General features: G+C 44.0%; 1 protein-coding gene across 4 annotated transcripts in view; it reads right to left on the bottom strand.

Annotated features, from left to right (window-relative positions):
• Nucleotides 1-5,249: 5,249 nt before the first annotated feature.
• Nucleotides 5,250-19,824, bottom strand: part of xpo7 (exportin 7) — a 44,200-nt gene continuing 29,625 nt past the window's right edge. For 3 of the 4 annotated variants that reach the window (XM_031287817.2, XM_035991814.1, XM_035991816.1), the window contains 13 exons: nucleotides 19,743-19,823; nucleotides 19,229-19,292; nucleotides 19,008-19,116; nucleotides 16,692-16,798; nucleotides 15,704-15,792; nucleotides 13,955-14,062; nucleotides 12,644-12,726; nucleotides 12,202-12,416; nucleotides 9,471-9,609; nucleotides 8,112-8,269; nucleotides 7,394-7,492; nucleotides 6,740-6,867; nucleotides 5,250-5,878 (listed from right to left, as the gene is read on the bottom strand). In XM_031287817.2, the coding sequence (XP_031143677.1) occupies nucleotides 5,785-5,878; nucleotides 6,740-6,867; nucleotides 7,394-7,492; nucleotides 8,112-8,269; nucleotides 9,471-9,609; nucleotides 12,202-12,416; nucleotides 12,644-12,726; nucleotides 13,955-14,062; nucleotides 15,704-15,792; nucleotides 16,692-16,798; nucleotides 19,008-19,116; nucleotides 19,229-19,292; nucleotides 19,743-19,823 (1,474 nt within the window). In that variant the 3' untranslated portion in view covers nucleotides 5,250-5,784. The remainder of the gene's footprint in view (nucleotides 5,879-6,739; nucleotides 6,868-7,393; nucleotides 7,493-8,111; nucleotides 8,270-9,470; nucleotides 9,610-12,201; nucleotides 12,417-12,643; nucleotides 12,727-13,954; nucleotides 14,063-15,703; nucleotides 15,793-16,691; nucleotides 16,799-19,007; nucleotides 19,117-19,228; nucleotides 19,293-19,742; nucleotide 19,824) is intronic. The other variant, XM_035991815.1, reaches the window with a different exon arrangement.

Genomic DNA, 19,824 nt, shown 5'->3' with positions numbered 1-19,824 from the left:
GTTAGTCTTTGCTCTTCTGAGGATACAGCTTTTTATTTTCATTTAAAAAGGTCTGTTTAAATCTCGGCCCTTTCATCAGTGCTGTCTGTTAAACAGCCTCATCACTGTTTGGACACTTCAACGTCCCTTCTGCATTTTGTATTTACTGTAAAGTTGTATTGTGCCAATCATACATGGGTGTTTATTTTGTAACACTTAAGTTGCATTTCTTTTCCAGTTACCAAGGAAATCATGAATAAAAAAGTAATTTTACTTAGAATTGTGAAACTGTTTATTACTGTTCTTATTCTTGGAGAAGAGTGGGAGATCTGTTCTAGAGAGACGGGGTTGACAAAGGATCATACATCTTCTCATAAAGTCATAGTATAAATAAATGAGTAAATAGTAGTCGAGTGAAAAATACATCAACTACTGTGACAAGGTTATTTAAAATAAGTTCAAAAATAAATGTCGACCTATTTATGCACCAAGAAACCATATATATAACATATGTCGAAAAAAGTTGAGAAAAAAGTCATAGTATAGTATGTTGAAAAGTCATAAAAAGTCATAGTATATGTCGAAATGTCATAAAAAGTCATAGTATAATATGTCGAAATGTCATAAAAAGTCATAGTATAGTATGTCAAAAAAGTGGAGTCATAGATTAGATTAAATGATTAGATTCAACTTTATTGTCATTGTGCAGAGTACAAGTACAAAGACAGCGAAATGCAGTTTGCGTCCAAACAGAAGTGCAAAAAAAAGCAGAAAAGTGCAATGTGATATTCAAGTATAGACAGGTGGTGCATAGACAGGACAAGACATATACGTTAGTGTTATAAGAGCAGAATAAATATGGCTATGTATTGTAACAGATATGTGCAATGTAGCAGCAGTGACATTATAGTATTAGTAAGAATAATATAGATATATGCATTGTATTAACAGAATATATAATAAGAAAAACAGAATAACTATGGATATACTGAATTGCCCTGGATGGTCTCGATGGAGGGGAGTGAGGAGCCGGTGATGCGTTGGGCAGCTTTCACCACACTCTGCAGTGCTTTCCGGTCATGGGCAGAGCAGTTGCCATACCAAACTGTGACCCAGTTGGTGAGGATGCTCTCGATGGAGCAGCGGTAGAAGTTCACCAGGATCTGAGGAGACAGGTGGACCTTCTTGAGTCTCCTCAGAACGAAGAGACGCTGGTGAGCCTTCTTGATCAGGGTGGAGGTGTTGAGGGTCCAAGAGAGGTCCTCAGAGATGTGGACACCCAGAAACTTGAATCTGGTGACACGCTCCACCTTAGTCCTGTTGATGAGGATGGGGGTGTGTGCCAGCTATAGACTTCCTGAAGTCCACAATGAGCTCTTTGGTCTTCTTGGTGTTGAGAGCCACGTTGTTGTCAGTGCACAGTATAGTATAGTATGTCGAAATAAGTGAGAAAAAAGTCATAGTATAGTATGTCTAAAAGTCATAAAAAGTCACAGTATAGTATGCTGAAAAGTTATAAAAAGTCATAGTGTAGTATGTCAAAAAAAGTTGAAAAAAAGTCATATTATAGTATGTCGAAAAAAGTCATAGTATAGTATGTCAAAAAGTTGAAAAAGTCATAGTGTAGTATGTGAAAAAGTCATAGTATAGTATGTCAAAAAAAGTCATATTATAGTGTGTCGAAAAAAGTCAAAAAGGGGCGGCCTCTAGCTCACCCAGTAAGAGCGTTCACCCCATGTAGGCTGAGTCCTTTGCAGCGGTGCGGGTTTGAATCTGCCCTGCTGCCCTTTGTTGCGTTTAATTCCCCATCTCTCTCCCCCTTTCCTGTCTATCCACTGTCACTATAATAAAGGGAAAACCCCCCAAAAATTAAAATCATAGTATAGTATAGTATGTCAAAAAAAAATGATGTAATGTATAGAATATAAATTAATAAAACAATTTATAATAACGAGAATATCAAAAAATAAAAAGAATCCTGTTATAACATGGAAAGCTGCCCTGCTGAAATGGACAGTTTGAATTAGCAGCAGCAACACTATCTGAACACTTTTAGGTGAAATGTTTCAGACAGAATGAGTTCAAAGACTGAACCGGAACAAACAGAGAGAGGAAAGCAGGGATGTAAAAATCAATGAGGTTTATTTGCAGTCACAATGCTTACACTATATGTAAGAGACATCCAAACAACTCAAACAGCTATTCACTCTATGGACCCAACACATTCACATCAGGGACACAAACCAAAAAATTAGAAACTCAATAAACATCCATGAGTGCTGACATGGTTAGAAATGAGCTAGTTGTCACAAACAGTTAGCAGCAACATCGTAGAGAGTAACACAAGTTGCTAATAGACTCCACTCCGGCTTCTCTTTTTACACTGTTCTGACTCGGGTCCATTCTTCGGATATTTTAAAACTAAACTGGATTCCTTCAAAAGGAGCTCTTGATGTCTCGATAACCGGGAACTAAAGTTTTCCGTCCGTCTCGTTCCATCGTTAAGATTTTATCCTATTTAAAGGTGGCACAGACCTCGGCTGTTAGAGCTCCGTCGTGGCTTCGCAGCACCATGAGACGACCACATGCACACCAGGCAACAGAGAGCGACACACACACACACACGCACACACCACACACACACACACACACACACCAAAAAGGACTCCGCTGCAGGACCTAAAAGGGAGGCGGGGGGTTGGGGGGGGAGCAGTCCCAGAACCTGGTCCGACGAATCCAGAGTGTAAACAAAATGGTGGAAACTGCACCCGGCCTACCAGAGGGGAAAATGGAGCTGTGACCATGTTGCTTACACGTCGATCAAAACAAGCGTGTGTGTGTGTGTGTGTGTGTGTGTGTGTGTGTGCTGTTGCCGCCTTGCGTGTCGCTTTGCTTTGGGGAGAAAAGACCGAGCCGGACCGGACCGAGCCAGACCGGACAGGGCGGGACAGCACAAAGGGAAATTCTGACTTTTTTTTTTTTTTTTTTTTAGAACCTCGCTGTTGTCTCCGTTCCGGCTCTGGGTTGTGCTAACGTTACCACCTTACAGTAAAGTTCCTACGGTAACACTTTACTTGAAAGGTAGCTACATAAGAGTGACATGACACTGTCATGACACATGAACCCTAACTCTAACCATAACTTGTCATGACAAAAACCGAATGACACTTACTAAAAGAAGCGTTATGTCATAAACATTTATTTATTATTTATTTATTTACTTGTTTATGTTTATGACACGTTTATGACAGTTGTCATGTCAGTTATGTAGATACCTTCAAGTAAAGTGTTACCGTAAGAACTTTATTGTAAGGTGGTTACAATATACTTACAATAAACTTCTTACAGTAACATTTACTTGAAGGTATCTACATAAGAGTGTCATGACACTGTCATAACTATGACATGACACGGTCATGAACGTGTCATAAACGTTTATGACTTCTGTCATTAAGTGTCATAAACGTTTTTGTCCTGACAAGTTGACATTGTTTGGGTTGTCTTGATTATGACAACTTGACATTAATCAAAGTGACATTACCAGAAGTTGTCTTGGTTATGACAACTTGACATTAATCAAAGTGACATTACCAGAAGTTGTCTTGGTTATGACAACTTGACATTAATCAAAGTGACATTACCAGAAGTTGTATTTGTCATGACAACTTGACATAACATTTCTGACTATGACATATTCATGACAGTGTCATGTCATAGTTATGACAGTCTCATGACACTCTTATGTAGCTACGTTCAAGTAAAGTGTTACCGTAAGATGTATATTGTAACCACCTTACAAATAAACTTCTTATGGTAACACTTTACTTGAAGGTATCTACATAAGGGTGACATGACACTGTCATGAATGTGTCATAAACGTGTTATAAACAAGTCATAAACATTCATGACTTCTGTCATTAAGTGTCATTCCCTTTTTGTCATGACAAGTTGACATTGTTTGGGTTTTCTTGATTATGACAAGTTGACATTAATCAAAGTGACATTACCAGAAGTTGTCTTAGTTATGACAAGTTGACTAAACTAACTACAGCTGCAAAGATTGATGGCTGAATGGATTAGTGGTCAACTATCAAATTAATCTCCAACTATTTTGATACCGTGAAGTGTTTCACGTAATAATTTATCATCATAACGTGAAACTTTCCCCGTTATAGCGTGATAAAAAGTATATTGTTGTAACAAAATGTTCTTGTAACTTGATACCTTTGTATGTTGTAATAGCTTGAAAATATCTTGTTTAAAATGTGAAAAATATTGTTGTTATTACAAACACACTCATGTAATAATGTGATACAGATGCTGATTTTTCTTTTTCCGGCGTGGCAGCAATGTGCTTCCATACCTTTTGAAATGATTTCTCTAAAATTTAAAATATATCTGGAAGCTTTAAAGGAACACGCCGACTTATTGGGACTTTGTCTTATTCCCCGTATCCCCCAGAGTTAGATAAGTCCATACATACCCTTCTCATCTCCGTGCGTGTCCCAACGCTGTTTGACACACCCACCGTTAGCCTAGGAACATGTTGGTGTTATTTTGTCACTTATTGGGAGCAGTAGGCTAGTTGGAACCAATTACCTTCAGGATCTGTGCTAAGCTAGGCTAGATGGAGCCAGTTACCTTCAGGATCTGTGCTAAGCTAGGCTAGATGGAGCCAGTTATCTCCAGGATCTGTGCTAAGCTAGGCTAACGGTGGGGGCGTCAGACAGAGTCTGCATGGACTTGTCCAACTCTGGGGGATACGGGGAATAAGACAAAGTCCCAATAAGTCGGCGTGTTCCTTTAAGAGACTTGCTTCCACTGACACACCCGTTGATTTTGCAGAACGATGGGAAGTTTTCGTGACTTGAGCGTCGGAGGAGACACAACAACGAGGTTGAAAAAAACAAAAAACAGCAGGATTGTCCGTTTGAACGCCGTCGAGCCCGCTGCAGCGAGGGAACGTGGCTATTTACATCACGTGGACCAGAGACTTGAGTGAAATGTACAACGTGGATGCTCTGACTCTCTCCCTTCCCGTTAGTGTGTGTGTACCTCCTCTTCCCGTCCGTCCTGGCAGCTCTGCAGCCCGAGTGCTCCTGTGGCCGACCGTCCCCCCCCCCCCCCCCCCAATACCTCACCCCCTCACCTAACCCTAACCCTCACCGTGGAAAGCTCGCTCCCCACGCAGACAGACAGTTGCACTAACTCACTACACTGTAAAAAGCTCAATCACGCGGTTTTTTAGTTTTTTTTTCTGTTTTTTTTTCCTCAACTCATCTTTGTGGTTTTTTTAAATTCGATCATTATAAACATTGTTCAAAATGTTACGAAAAGAAATGTACACTTGGGTTCTTTGTGTGTGTGTGTTTCTATACAAGGCAGGCAGAAGCGGATTACTACGTTTACCAGCGTTCGATCCCCTTCTTCCCTCCCCCCACCCCCACCCCCATCCACAGCGCTCTCTCTCCTCCCTCCATCCCTCCCTCCCTCCCTCACCCCCCGGACAGCCAGGCCAGTTTGACCGTCGCTTTAAAATAGATCTGTATATATTTATATATGCTCATATCAAAAAGGAGTGGGGAGGGCTAGTCGCTGAAGTGAACCAACGATCCCGTTCGTAGTGTCGGGGTGAGGAGGTGATCCCCAGGCATCCGGGCCCAGGGAGGGAGGGAGGGAGGGAGGGAGCAGGGGAGGCTGATGCAGAGAGAGGGGAGGGAGGGAGGGAGGCTGTGGCGGAGCGAGGGAGTGAGGGGGGGAGCTCTGTTCTGTCTGCAGCTGGGCGAGACTCCTCTGTGTGGAATGTCAGCTCATCATGTCGTTGCTGTTGACGCCGTACGTCGAGTTCTTCATGCTGTCGTTCACTTCCCGCCGGAACACAGACAGGTTCTGAGTAAACCTGCAGAGAGAGAGAGAGACAGACAAGGGGGAGAGAGAGAGAGAGAGAGACAGAGACAGACAGAGGAGACAGAAACAGACAGAGAGAGAGAGAGAGAGAGACAGACGGGGGAGAGAGAGAGAGAGAGCGACAGACGGGGGGAGAGAGAGAGAGAGAAAGAGAGAGAGAGCGACAGACGGGGGGAGAGAGAGAGAGAGAGAGAGAGGGAGAGACGGGGAGAGAGAGGGAGTTATTATCATGGTAAACTGTTTGGGGTATTGTTGCTTCAGGTGCACTGAATTTGTCACGTTAACATTCAAAGCACGGTTTCCCTCAGAAACATTGTTTAGCACCGTGGCCCGGTGGCCCGGTGGCCCGGTGGCCCAGTGGCCCGGTGGCCCGGTGGCCCGGTGGCCCAGTGGCCCAGTGGCCCAGTGGCCCAGTTTAAAAAAATAATCAAACAAAATCCAATCAATTTGAATTGACTAGGGCAGGGCGATAGGGAGAAAATCACATATCAAGATATTTTTGACCAAATACCTCGATATCGACACCGTAACGATATTGTAGTGTTGACTATTGGTGCTTTCACAAAATATGTACACAATGAGAGTTTTGATAAATAATCATCAGTAATGTGGATATAATGACTAAGTGGGTAAAGGTAAATAATAGAACAGTTACAACAGTCTGGTAAGTTCAGACAATGACATCACTTTACTGTAATGCAGCCTTTAAAACCAGGAAAACACACTTATGACATATTACGATATCCAAAATCTAAGACGGTATCTAGTCTCATATCACGATATCGATATAATATTGATATATTGCCCAGCTCTACCATATATTACATATATAAAGTAAGTATTGGTGATGTACCTGTCCCGGTTCTTTGTTAGTAGATTTCTCTCTATTCCCTCCATCAGGTTCTCGAAACATAAGTGCATGGCTTGCTGCTTCTCTGGCGGCTGACTGTTGACGATGCTGTTCCTCAGGTCAGCGAAATACTGCAGCACACACAAACACACACACACGTTAGCGCGCACACACACACACACACACACACACACACACACGTTAGCACACACACACACGTTAGCGCACACACACACACACACACACACACACACACACACGTTAGCATACAGAAACACACACACACACACACACGTTAGCACACAGTGCGTTTTACTATCTTTGTGGGGAACCGTCATTGACATAATGCATTCCCTAGCCCCTTAGCCTAACCTTAACCCTTACCCTCACCCTAACCATAACCTAATTCTAACCCTAATCCTAAAACCCTCAAACAGACCTTTAAAGTTGTGGGGTCCAGCATTTTGGCCCCACAAAGCTGTCCGGACCCCACAAGTATACTGGACTCCTGGTTTTTGGACCCCACGAATATAGTAAAACAAGAACACACATGTTAGCACACACACACACACACACACACACACACACACACACACACACACACACACACACACAAACACAAACACAAACCCAAACCCAGATGTGTGTGAGCTCTACCTTCTCGTTGAGCAGGATGAGGCCCAGCAGAGGTCTGGACATGGACCACTGGTTCCTACAGTCCTCGAAGATGATGATGTTCAACACTGTGGAGAGCATCTGCTCCACGACAACAACAACAACAACAACAACAGGGTCAGTTTAACCTCTCTGAGTGGAACATGTAGGGCTGATCCAATCCATCGGCTCCTCCATCGCTTATTGTGCAGCCCTACTGCAAAGAAGATGCTAATCTGCTCTCAAATCAATAGTTAGTGCCCACAAATACTCTCAGACTAACTGAAGTGGGAGTCAGATATGTGTGTGTGTGTGTGTGTCTCTGTGAGTCTTTGTCTGTGTGTGTGCGTGCGTGCGTGTTAGTGTGTGCTAACACGTGTGTGTGTTTATGTGTGCTAACACATTTGTGTGTGTGTCTCTGCGCGAGTCTGTCTGTGTGTGTGTGTCTGTGTGTGCGCGTGCGTGCATGTTAGTGTGTGCTAACACGTGTGTGTTTATGTGTGCTAACACATTTGTGTGTGTGTGTCTCAGTGTCTCTCTGTGTGTGTAGCTCTGTCTGTGTGTGTGTGTGTGTGTGTGTGTGTGTGTGTGTGTGTGCATGTATGTCTGTGTGTGTTTGCTAACACGTGTTTGTGTGTCTGTGTGTGTGTGTGTGTGTCTCTGTATGTGTGTGTGTGTGTGTGTGTCTGTGTGTGTGTGTATGTGTGTGTTTATGTGTTACCTGCTGGATCATCTCTGGGTGCTGCTGCATGATGTGCAGGAAGCGATCGTCTGTCGCCATCGGCGTGGGACGCTTCTTAGTGGAGCGGGACAGCTGCTTGAACAGGTAGGTCACTATGTGGTCCAGACTGGAGCAGCAGCCTGTGCACACCATCGTATCTGAAACATACACTCACAAATGTAACAACCACCGCCACGTGCACACTCCCCAAAACCAGCGCTGGAATGGAACTAAGTACATGTACTCCAGTACCAGATGTTGAGGTACTTGTACTTTACTTGAGTCTTGTCTTTTCATGCCACTTTCTACTTCTACTCTGCTACATTTCAGAGAGAAATATTCTACTTTTTACTACATTACATTCATCTGTTACAGCTTTAGTTACTTAAGAAATCTTGTGAACATCAAGTCTATCTTGTAGATAAACCAAAATCAGTGTGCTGCCAATTAAGATCTGGATCTGAGGAGGTCATGAAACATGTTTTTGTTGCCATGGTGATGTGTCTTTATCTTTGTACTATGTGTGTAATTGTTGTCTAACTCTGAGATGATTAGGCTTTCATTTACTCAAGCGTAAAAGACATTTTTGTTGGTCAAATTGTGAGAAATGACAGACAACAGCATATAGATTTCTTTCAAATAGCCCTTGTGTTGACTTCCCGTCGACCTGCAACTTTGGGTTTTTCTGGGTCGAAATGTTCTTTTTCTACACTTTTGTCAACGTTTTATTCAAATATTTTTGTCACTTTTTTGGTGTTTTTTTAATTATGTTTTTTGTCGCTTTTTCAATGTTTTTTTCCCCCACTTTCTCCAATTATTTTGTCACTTTTATTAACAAGTTTTTGTCACCTTTGGCAATGTTTTTGATGGGGTTTTTTGGTCACTTTTTCCAAATTTTTTTTTTGGTCACTTTTTCCGATTTTTTTTTTTGTCACTTTTTCCTTTTTTTTTTGGTCACTTTTTCCGATTTTTTTTTTTGTCACTTTTTCCGATTTTTTTTTTTTTGTCACTTTTTCCGATTTTGTTTTTGGTCACTTTTTTCAGCGTTTAAAAAAAAAAGTGTCGATTTTTTTTCCTGCATTTTTGTATTTTTTCCAACATTTGTCACTTTTTTCAACGTTCTTTTGTCATAGTTCTGATATAGAAAGTTTTTGCAAAAGGGTCAAATTTGACGTGAGGACAACAGGAGGGATAAGGTAACAGACTCATTGCATTTACCTTACGCAAACCGATCACCAATCTTGCTGTTGTGCCTCAAAGGCCCATTCTGAGTCAGGAGAGCCCCTGAGTGAAGGGTCTGAATACTTCTTTCCACCACTGCTGAAAACTCAAACCCTGACCCTGTGAGTGTTTTCTTACCGAGCGCGGTGAGCCCCTCTGATATCGACGACAGGATGTACATGACGACGTGCGGCTCCAGGCTGGCGATGAAGTTCATGTGGTCCTGAGTCAGCACCTCCAGCAGAGAGTAGAAGGACTGGCTGAGTTTCGGGTAGTCCTGCAGCGACAGGGAAGAGAGAGAGAGAGAAACGCTTACGTCACACAGAATCTGCAAACGCTGTACTGAATCGTTTTACTCTCAAAGCCTCTGTTGAGGTTTCCATCTCACTCAGAGATTACACGTCATCCGTAAACTCAGAGCGCTGTTTCTGTTGCCCCCCCCCCACACCTCCTGTAACCTGACTCCACCAGATGGATTCCTTCACATTTGCTCGGCATATCCATCTGGGAACTTTCAGTTGGAGAACTTTTGGGAAGGGGCGAAAATACTGGTTAGCTGATTGGATAAACCATCTGTCTATCACCACCTATGTTGGTGACAGACGGGCCAAATCAACCAATCAGATCAACGATATATCAAACTCTTGCCGAAACCAGTCGGGAGAAGAGCAAACACATCTTTTCCTCTGAGAAAAGCCTCCAGTGCCGTTTTTTGCTCTTCTTTCAATGAAGGAATACTTTCTAATTTGGATAAAACTTGCGCGATAGCTACGCTCATTTCATCCGTGGAAGCCGCCACGTTGTTTAGACTGAACAGTCGCTTCTCGTTGCGTCACACCTAAACCCGCCTCAAAACCAAAGCTGATTGGTCGGTTGTTCGGCGAACGGCTCCAAATCTTCTCTATCTCAAGATGCCAGACTGATCTGGGAGTGGAAAACTGGAGCTCGCCAGATCAGGACGCTCTCACCAGGCTACACCTCCTGTTGCTACTTTACAAAAGCATAATCCAACCCATCTTGCTGTCCTGGTCCCCCTGTTTCTTCAACATGCTCACCATCTCTAACAAAAACAAACTCACCAAGATCACAAGCGTCACCCCCAAAATGATCGGTTCCGCTACAACAACAACATCTCAGACCTGATTAAGGTTGGGTATCGGTTGGGTTTTTTTCCGATACCGGTGCTAAAACTATACTTTTAAAATGGTGCCGGTGCCTGAACCAATATTTAAAAAAATAGGGTAATAGGGTATTTTACAATAACTTTGAATGCACCACGAGGCTTACTAGTTTCAAGTGAACGCACCCTCTTTGTTGTTGCTGCACACTGCTTAACGTCCCGCTGTTGGAATCCTCTCCAGTGAAATACAGTCACCCTTTACACCGTTTAGCTGTCAGCAATTTAACTGTTTACTCCAGCTGCTAGCTAACGGTAGGCAAACGTTACCTGCTGCCAAGTGTAGGGTTAACTAGCGTCACGTGCAGCGATGCTGCTGTTGCCTCTAACATCTGTTTCAGAGCATCAGAGAGCAGCGCGGAAGGCATTTAATTGGCATAGTTTCCTGCTTTTTTGTCCTTTGCCAATCACACCTATGATATTTCTTTCAGGGCCAGTAAAAATGTAGAAGGGGCCAGCAAAACTCTGATCTACTGGCCCCAGAGGCCACTGGGGATTTCTTTATTATTTTATGTTGGACCCTGACCGTCACCCTCTATACTTTAGACTTCACACTGCTGCAGATACAGGACTCGGGGGTGTAGAAGGACTCGCTTTGGCAGAAGTTTTGTCCTTTCTACCACAGCACTGCTGAACAAACTCTCTCTCTGACCTTGTATGGATCCGCTGTTGTAAATGTGCTCGTTTCTGTGTGTCTATATACCTGTCGCTGTGTTTCTGTTGATGTATTTGTCCGTGTATATTGCCTTGGGCAGTAACCAGACTGTGTAAACAAATCTCCCTCATGGGACAATATCTATCTAACTACCTGTCTACCTACCTAACTACCCGTCTACCTACCTAACTACCCGTCTACCTACCTGCCTACCTACCTACCTACCTACCTACCTGCCTACATACCTAACTACCTGTCTACCTACCTAACTACATGTCTACCTACCTACCTACCTACCTATCTACCTACCTAACTACCTGTCTACCTACCTACCTACCTACCTACCTGTCTACCTACCTACCTATCTAACTACCTGTCTACCTACCTACCTACCTACCTAACTAACTACCTGTCTACCTATCTACCTACCTAACTACATGTCTACCTACCTAACTAACTACCTGTCTACCTACCTAACTACCTACTTACCTACCTACCTACCTAACTACCTGTCTACCTACTTACCTACCTACCTACCTACCTAACTACCTGTCTACCTACCTAACTACCTGTCTACCTACTTACCTACCTACCTACCTACCTAACTACCTGTCTACCTACCTAACTACCTGTCTACCTACTTACCTACCTACCTACTTACCTACCTACCTGTCTACCTACCTACCTACCTACCTAACTACCTAACTACCTGTCTACCTACCTACCTACCTGTCTACCTACCTAACTACCTGTCTACCTAACTACCTGTCTACCTACCTACCTACTTACCTACCTACCTGTCTTCTTCTTCAATTAATACAAATTAAACAGAAAAACAGAGAAAGCTGGATGAAGACGTGGATGACATCTTGGCTTTTTAAAGCGTGAAGGCTACCGTAGCTGTAATACGTACTATGAACTGCGTGGTGCGAGAGAGTTGATTGCGATATATGATCTCAACGCTAGATGGGAGAATTCCCACACACTGGACCTACACTGGACCTATTTGTCCTCAGCATGCAGGAGGAATAACTTACGAGTAAGTCACTGTGAGGGATGGACAGCAGCAGTTTGATGAAGGTCTGTAAGGCGTTGTCCAGCGCGTCATCGCCGTAGAGACGGAAGACCCCGAAGTTGACGTAGTTGCCGCTGAGCACCGCCTTCAGCATGGCGAAACAAACGCTGACGCCCTTCAGCTTCACGCCGTACACCTGGTCCTTCGGGACTTCTCCCAGCGTCAGGATACGATTCCCTGCAACCGCGAAACATAGAAGATGTGATGATGGTTTTTACTATCGACTCTACTAATGGGCACATTTTATCTGCATTTGTTCATCTGATTATTTACTTCATAATCATTTTTAGATAGAGAAGTACATCTTGATTTTATTTGGTTTAGTTCTGAACACTGTGGGCCTCCATACTTCAGCAGGAGAGTGTATGAACCTAGTAGTGACAGGAGGTCTGGAGTGGACGTACCGTAGGTCGTGATCATCTTGCTGGTTTCTCTGAACAGCAGGATGCCGTTGGGCGACGACACGTCAAACTGCAGCCTTTGGGATCTACGGACAACAACAAAACAGAAAGTTAATTATCAATAAATAATCATTCTCAGGGAAGTAGAGATGTAAGATGAGGTGCACCTCTCCCTTAGGGCCGGGATGTGAATTCAATACTTTTCAGGCACCGACCAAATTGCCTCTTAAGATCTTTGCACACCGAGTCTGAAATTTACGTGCGGAATTTTCGGACGTTACAAAATAAAAACCACCTAACGTGTCAATCATGTTTACACACTAAAAAAAGTTGTAACGGGTTCGACTTTTTTTCCGCATCCATTTAGATGTGTTTTAACAAGGAGAAGGTATGAGGCGATCCTGAGATGACGCAGGCAGAGAGCAACGTATCATTTCATAACTCAGATCTAATGTCTACTGTCTGTCAACGGATCAGATGGTAACATACAGGAGGAGGATGAGGAGGAGAATGGAAGAGGGGAAGAGGAGACGGAGACAGACAGAGGAGAGCAACAGCGTAGTGATGGAGACAGACAGAGAGAGACAGAGACAGACAGAGAGAGAGAGACAGAGAGAGAGAGAGAGAGACAGAGAGAGAGAGAGAGACAGACAGAGAAAGAGAGAGAGACAGAGACAGACAGACAGGCAGGCATGAGGAGAGAGAGAGAGAGACAGACAGACAGGAGGAGAGAGAGACAGACAGACAGGCAGACAGAGAGAGAGACAGACAGACAGGAGGAGAGACAGAGCGAGAGAGAGAGAGAGACAGGAGGAGAGAGAGAGACAGACAGACAGACAGACAGAGAGAGACAGAGAGAGAGACTGAGAGACAGAGAGACTGGGAGACAGTCGGAGAGACACAGACAGAGACTGAAAGACAGCGAGACAGACAGAGACACAGATGGAGAGACAGACGGAGAGAGAGACAGAGACAGACAGAGAGACAGCGAGACAGACAGAGACACAGAGAGAGACTGAGAGACAGACAGAGAGAGAGAGAGAGACAGACAGCCACTCACAGAGGTAACGTTACCGCCGGCGGAGAGAAGCAAGAGATGAACAGATTAATTAATACTCATCAGACTCAGTGTGCAAGGTTTCTGTGCGTGCTGAATTTTTAGCAAGAAAAATGTCAGACTCAGGACCTTAAAGTCCGGACCAAAGTCCACAACCGGACCAAACGGCCAGTCAATCCGGAGCCGGCCTGTACCTCGTGTTATGAATACAAAACCTTGAAGTGTACCGTTTTCTATTTTCTACTGAGCACGTTTACCTGTTGTGAACCAGCTCGGCCATGAGTTTGAGGACAGGCGTGGTGCATGCTGGGTCGTGGTACCAGAGCTCTATGGCTCGCTGCAGGATGGGCATGTAGGCCGGATATCTGCGGGACTGCGTTCAGGACGGTTCTTTTACAGGGTTAACCAGGATCCTACAAGTTCAATTGAAGACTTTTTTTAAAAACTACCTAGGATGAAATCTGATGACAACTTCATGGCCAAATAAAAAAGGCAGAACACTTCCCGTACTGTCGTATAACATTGCTTGGCCGTGTGTGTGTGTGTGTGTGTGTGAGCATGTATGTGTGTGTGTGTGTGTGAGCGTGCATGTGCGTGTGTGTGTGCATGTGCGTGTGTGCATGTGCGTGTGAGCATGTATGTGTGTGTGTGTGTGTGTGTGTGTGTGTGTGTGTGAGTGTGCATGTGCGTGTGTGTGTGTGTGTGATTAATACTCGGTCTGGTTAAAACAGCTGTTACATTACTGTAAACAGGACAAACTTTAGTGGCTCGGTACCAAACGGAGTAAACGCACACAAAACATTTATTTATGGCGTTACGGTATTGATTTAATCTTACGATAGGGCAAGAGAAAATGGAAGACCTTAAAACAAAATTGAATACTTTTAAGACCCTCGTGTTGTCTTCCCGTCGACCTGCAACGTTTTGGACGTCTTCTTCGACACTTTTTTCCGCACTTTCTTCCTACGTTTTTCAACATTCTTTTATCAATTTTTCTTTACATGCTATAAAATTGACTAAAACACCCAAATTCAATGAAAGTAGTGAACTGATTACCGTATTTTCCGGACTATAAGTCGCACTTTTTTTCATACTTTGGCTGGTCCTGCGACTTATAGTCAGGTGCGACTTATATATCAAAATATTTATAATTTCACGTTTTTAAATGTTATTTCATGCTAAAAACATTACCGTCTAAAGCCGCCAGAGGGCGCTCTAGGCTTGTGACAACTATATGCTGCTCCAAAGACAACTGAGAAAGAAAAGAAACTGCAGGTGACTGCAGGTAGTAAAATATGCAGCCGAAAACGGTAATCGAGCAGCAGAAAGAAAGTTTGGAGTGAGAGAGAAACTTGTGAGGGACTGGCGAAAAGGTGACTCTTACTGCAATGAAGAAAACAAAGAAAGCTAGTCGCGCGCTGAAAGCAAGATGGCCAGAGCTGGAGGAACGAGTCCACAGATGTAGATGCACGTCAACGGTGCAGTTACGTCTCCACGCCCTGGTAGTTGTTCTGTATTCTGTTGTATAGTTGAATAACTGTTAATGTGTTACGTTAACATACCGGACACCTACCGTATTCAGCCCCTTGTTCTGTGTGCTGTTGTGTAGTTGAATAACTTGCCTTTCCAGATTAAATGTCTGTTCTTGATCTTGGATTTTGTGAAATCAATTTCTAAATAAATGCGACTTATAGTCCAGTGCGACTTATATATGTTTTTTTCCTCTTCATGACGCATTTTTTGACTGATGCGACTTATACTCCGGAGCGACTTATAGTCCGGAAAATACGGTATGTATTAAATTTGTGAAGAGCGTTGTAGGGAACCATCCACGTTATTTTGTTGTTAAATTTGGTTGAAAGAAACCCACATTTGTGATGTAGAAACGTTTTGATAATGGGTCAGTTTAGACCTGAGAGGACAACAGGACAGTTAGGACTCTGCAGAGACTGTGTTGAGTATTAAATATAGTTAGAGTTTAGGTTGAGGACACGCTGAAAGGATACATCCAGTCGAAGAGCATCATGAAGCTGGTCTTGGCGTTGAAGGCGAACGCGATGCCTCGCAGGTCTCGGACCAAACCCACCAGAGTCCTCTGCAGGAAACAGGACAGGAAGAAGAAACCCGTCACAATAAAACCTCTCTCTCAAAGTTCAGTGCCTACCCTCTGTCTGACCTGCTGCCCTCTGGCTGACCAGGACAAACAGACTCAGGAACAGCTGCTTTCCACAAGCCATCACCACACTGAACACACACACACACACACACACACACACACACACACACACACTCACACTCACTAGCACCCCCCTCCCCCACACACACACTCACACCGTCACATATGGACCATGTGCAATAACTAGTACTTTTAGTGTGTATGTTTCTTTCTATTTTTGTGTATATATTTCTTTCTAATTCTGTGTGTATATAAATGTTGTGGGTATATTTCTTTCTAATTTGTTGTTTTACTATTTATTTCTTGTCTTTTAGATTTAGATTTATGATACTGGGTGAACTGCTGCTAAGAATTTCGTTGTTCATTTTGTACAATGACAATAAATCTTCTGATTCTAAGGCTGGTACTCCGCTGTAAACAGGAAGTGGGCGTACAAAATAATAAGAAACGCAGCCATTTATGAGTAACAACACAGATTGGTCTGCCTTCGTTGCTGCTGTACTTCTTTTCCTTTGGGATCGGTTAAAATCCCCAAATAATAACGTCTCGTGAAACCATTTAGCGTCGTTAACTTTCAGTTGATTAAATCTAGAGCGGATTAATGTGTGGATTATTTTCTGGATGAATGGATTAGTTGTTTGGTCTCTAAAATGTCAGAAAATCAGTGTTTCCCAAAAAGCCTCAAACGTCTTGCTCTGTCCCCAACTCAAAGATATTCAGTTCACTGTCCCAGAGGAGAGAAGAAACTAGAACATATTCACATTTAACAAGCTGACGTCACACAAACTTTTCCATTAAAAAAAATTAAATAAAATCACCTTGGCTTCCTGTTCGTTGAAGGTGTTCGTACTCAACATCTGAGCCACGGTTTCAAACGCAGCCGTCAGAGGCAGCATGAACTGTTCAAACTGGTCCTCGTCCTCACCTACACACACACACACACACACACACACACACACACACACACACACACACACACAGAGACACACACAGAGACACACACAGCCGCGCGCACACACACACACACACACACACAGATGCACACACACACAGACAGACGTGCACACACACACACACACACACACACACACACACACAGAATGACACACACGCACACACACGTTAATAAACGGCCTTTTGATTTCTCACCAGAACACACAAAGCTCCACATCTAAGTCTTTAGAAGTTGAAGATCAATGAACGAATTTTTTTTTTTTAATTAAACTTTACTGTTGTCACTGAATGTGTGAACCTGTAGATGTGCAGGGTTTCCTGCAGCACTTTGCAGCTCGGGCGGCCCGCCTAAGCTGGGGAACCCTACCGCCTTGACTAGGTCGTCAAAAAAAAACAAAACAACAACAACAAAAAAAAAAAAATCTGCTGCACAAAAGGCCGTCAAGTGCTTCTCGGACAACAGCGCAAACGCGCTTCACACCGCGAGCGGCACACACGGCCGAAATGAGAGAAAGAAAAAGAGACGTGGTCCGTCGCTGTCTGGAGGAGAACTAGCCAGTTGATATCGCTCATGTGTCCGTGAGAACAATCGCCATTTCACCGTCGCGTGTACATCGGAGTTTGTCAACAGATGTGGTCAGCTGGGGCATGCCCACCGCCCGGGCAGAGACGGGGTGATGGACTTACCGGAGCGTTGGCATACGGTGGGCGGAGAACATTTCTATATGTCCTGTTCTTCACATCAGTGAGGCTTTCTTCTCTTGTTTCAACCAGGTGAATACATGAGGAAGTGACTGAACTATCATCACCTCTCACGGTGGATTCTCAACGCCCCGGCTGCTGCTGCCCGGTCTTTGAGACACAGCTGTTGTCTGTTTGTTTTTAATCACTACACGCGGTTCACAACACACGGTTAGTTAGCGTAGTTACACCCAGTGAAATGACGTGTCCTGTTTTTATTTGAGCTCTGTTATCTCAGAGCAGTTTTGGAGAAGAGTTGTCGGGCGAAGTGGAAGAGAGCGAGTCACGGAGGAGAATGGGAGCCATGCCAGTGAAACTGTTACAGCACTTTATTTTGAAAATAGTTTAATGAGCTTAAAATTGCACATTGCAACTGTTATTTTGAAAAGCTGGTTATTTATTAATTATTTATTATTATTTAAATTTGATATTTAGTGTAGTGTGTAGTACACTAACGGCGCTTTTCCACATGGTACCAGCTCGACTCGCCTCGACTCTACTCGCCTTTTTTGGTTTTCCATTACGAAAAAAAGTCCCTGGTACCTGCTAACAGGTACTTTTTTTAGTACCTCCTCAGTCGAGGTTCCCAGCGAGCTGAGGCGAGCCGAAAAGGTGACGTGAAAGCGACAGACGGGGGTGTCCTGAACAAACCTGCTATTTTTAAACAGTTTAGCCAGCTGTTTTTTTTTTTGCTGCCTCCAGCTTCTTTAGAAACTAAATGTGTCTTCTGGCAACAACACACCTTCCACGTTCTGTGTGTGTGTCGCGTTAGGTCACGGCAGTTTACTACGGCGCCGCTTGTTTATAGTTCTGCGGAGGCTCCAGCAGAGCTTTCGCCGCATCCTACGTACACACACACATGCTGGCTCCACGCACACACCAGCTGACAAATGTATACATCAGGCCACATATTACATAGGCTACGGAGAAAGCTCTGCGTGGAGCCTCCACAGAACTGTAAAACAAGCTCAAGTGGCCTGATGTTATACTTGTGCGCTGGTGTGTGCGTCGAGCAGACGACCAGCCACGCTGAGGCGGGGCTAAAATCTGCAATGGAAAACGGACGCACAGTGTGGCGAGTCGAGGCGAGTCGAGCAGGTACCATGTAATGGAAAAACGCCATAACACTGATGTACTACTACCCCCCCCCCCGGTCAGATGGCAAACCTACCACCTTAACTAACACATTTTCTGAGGGAAACCCTGGTGTGTTTCACTTTAAAATACATGGGGGGGGAAAGGGGAATGGACTTGTTATGGCTTTGTCAGTTTATGTACGTTTCTTTAAAATGAAAATAAAAAATTAACAGCGGCTACTCTGGGAAAAAGTCTCTAAAAAAAGTCTCAAAATCCGTTTACATGACAGCCTATCTAATCAGGCTCCCTGTAGAATTAAAGGTGGGGTGTGTGTGTGTGTGTGTGTGTGTGTGTGTGTTTACCGAGGTCGACCATTAGCAGGCGTCCCAGTGCCGTGTAGAAGGTGGTCCGACAGCGCATGTCGCTCAGATTTGACTGGTTGTTCACTCCCAGGAAGGAGAAGTGCTCGCTCTGACCCAGCAGCAAACACACAGGACGTTAAACACACACTTCACATCTCACAAATGTTGAGATTATTTAATAAAACAAAGGGGGGGGGGGGGGGAAGTTAAGGTGTACTCACCGTGTGGTTATTTAGCATGAACTGGACGGCGGTGAGCTTCACCAGCTTTCTCACGCTGCTGTATGTGCACAAACAGGAAGTCAAGGAGAAAACGTAGCGACACAGGAACTCATTAAAGGGTTAATGCACATTTCAGCGGCAGTTAGAATACGATTTGCTTATTGAAAAATGGGATTAACAATTTCTAATGGATTTTAGGGTCAGGTCTATAATCTGAACACACACACACAAGCACAGCGACACACACTCCCCGACACACACACACACACACACACAAACAGACACACACTCAGTGACACACACACACACACACACACACACACACACAAACACACACAGAACCGACACACACAGACACACACACCCCGACACACACACACTCACTGACACACACACACACACAAACACACACTACCGATACAAGCACACCGACACACACACACACACACATACACACACACACACACACACACACACACATACACACACACACACACACACACACAAAGGATATCCTAAAGAGAGGTCGTTCAGTAGTTGGAGTGTCTTGGAGGTGATTGGTTCACACTGGCCCCAGTACTTCAAGTTTGTGATGC

The sequence above is a fragment of the Sander lucioperca genome, chromosome 14, assembly GCF_008315115.2.
Source record: "Sander lucioperca isolate FBNREF2018 chromosome 14, SLUC_FBN_1.2, whole genome shotgun sequence".
In the NCBI taxonomy this organism is placed as follows: Eukaryota; Metazoa; Chordata; class Actinopteri; order Perciformes; family Percidae; genus Sander; species Sander lucioperca.
Note: the sequence above shows the minus strand (reverse complement) of the source record. Positions and strands in the feature narration are given on the sequence as shown.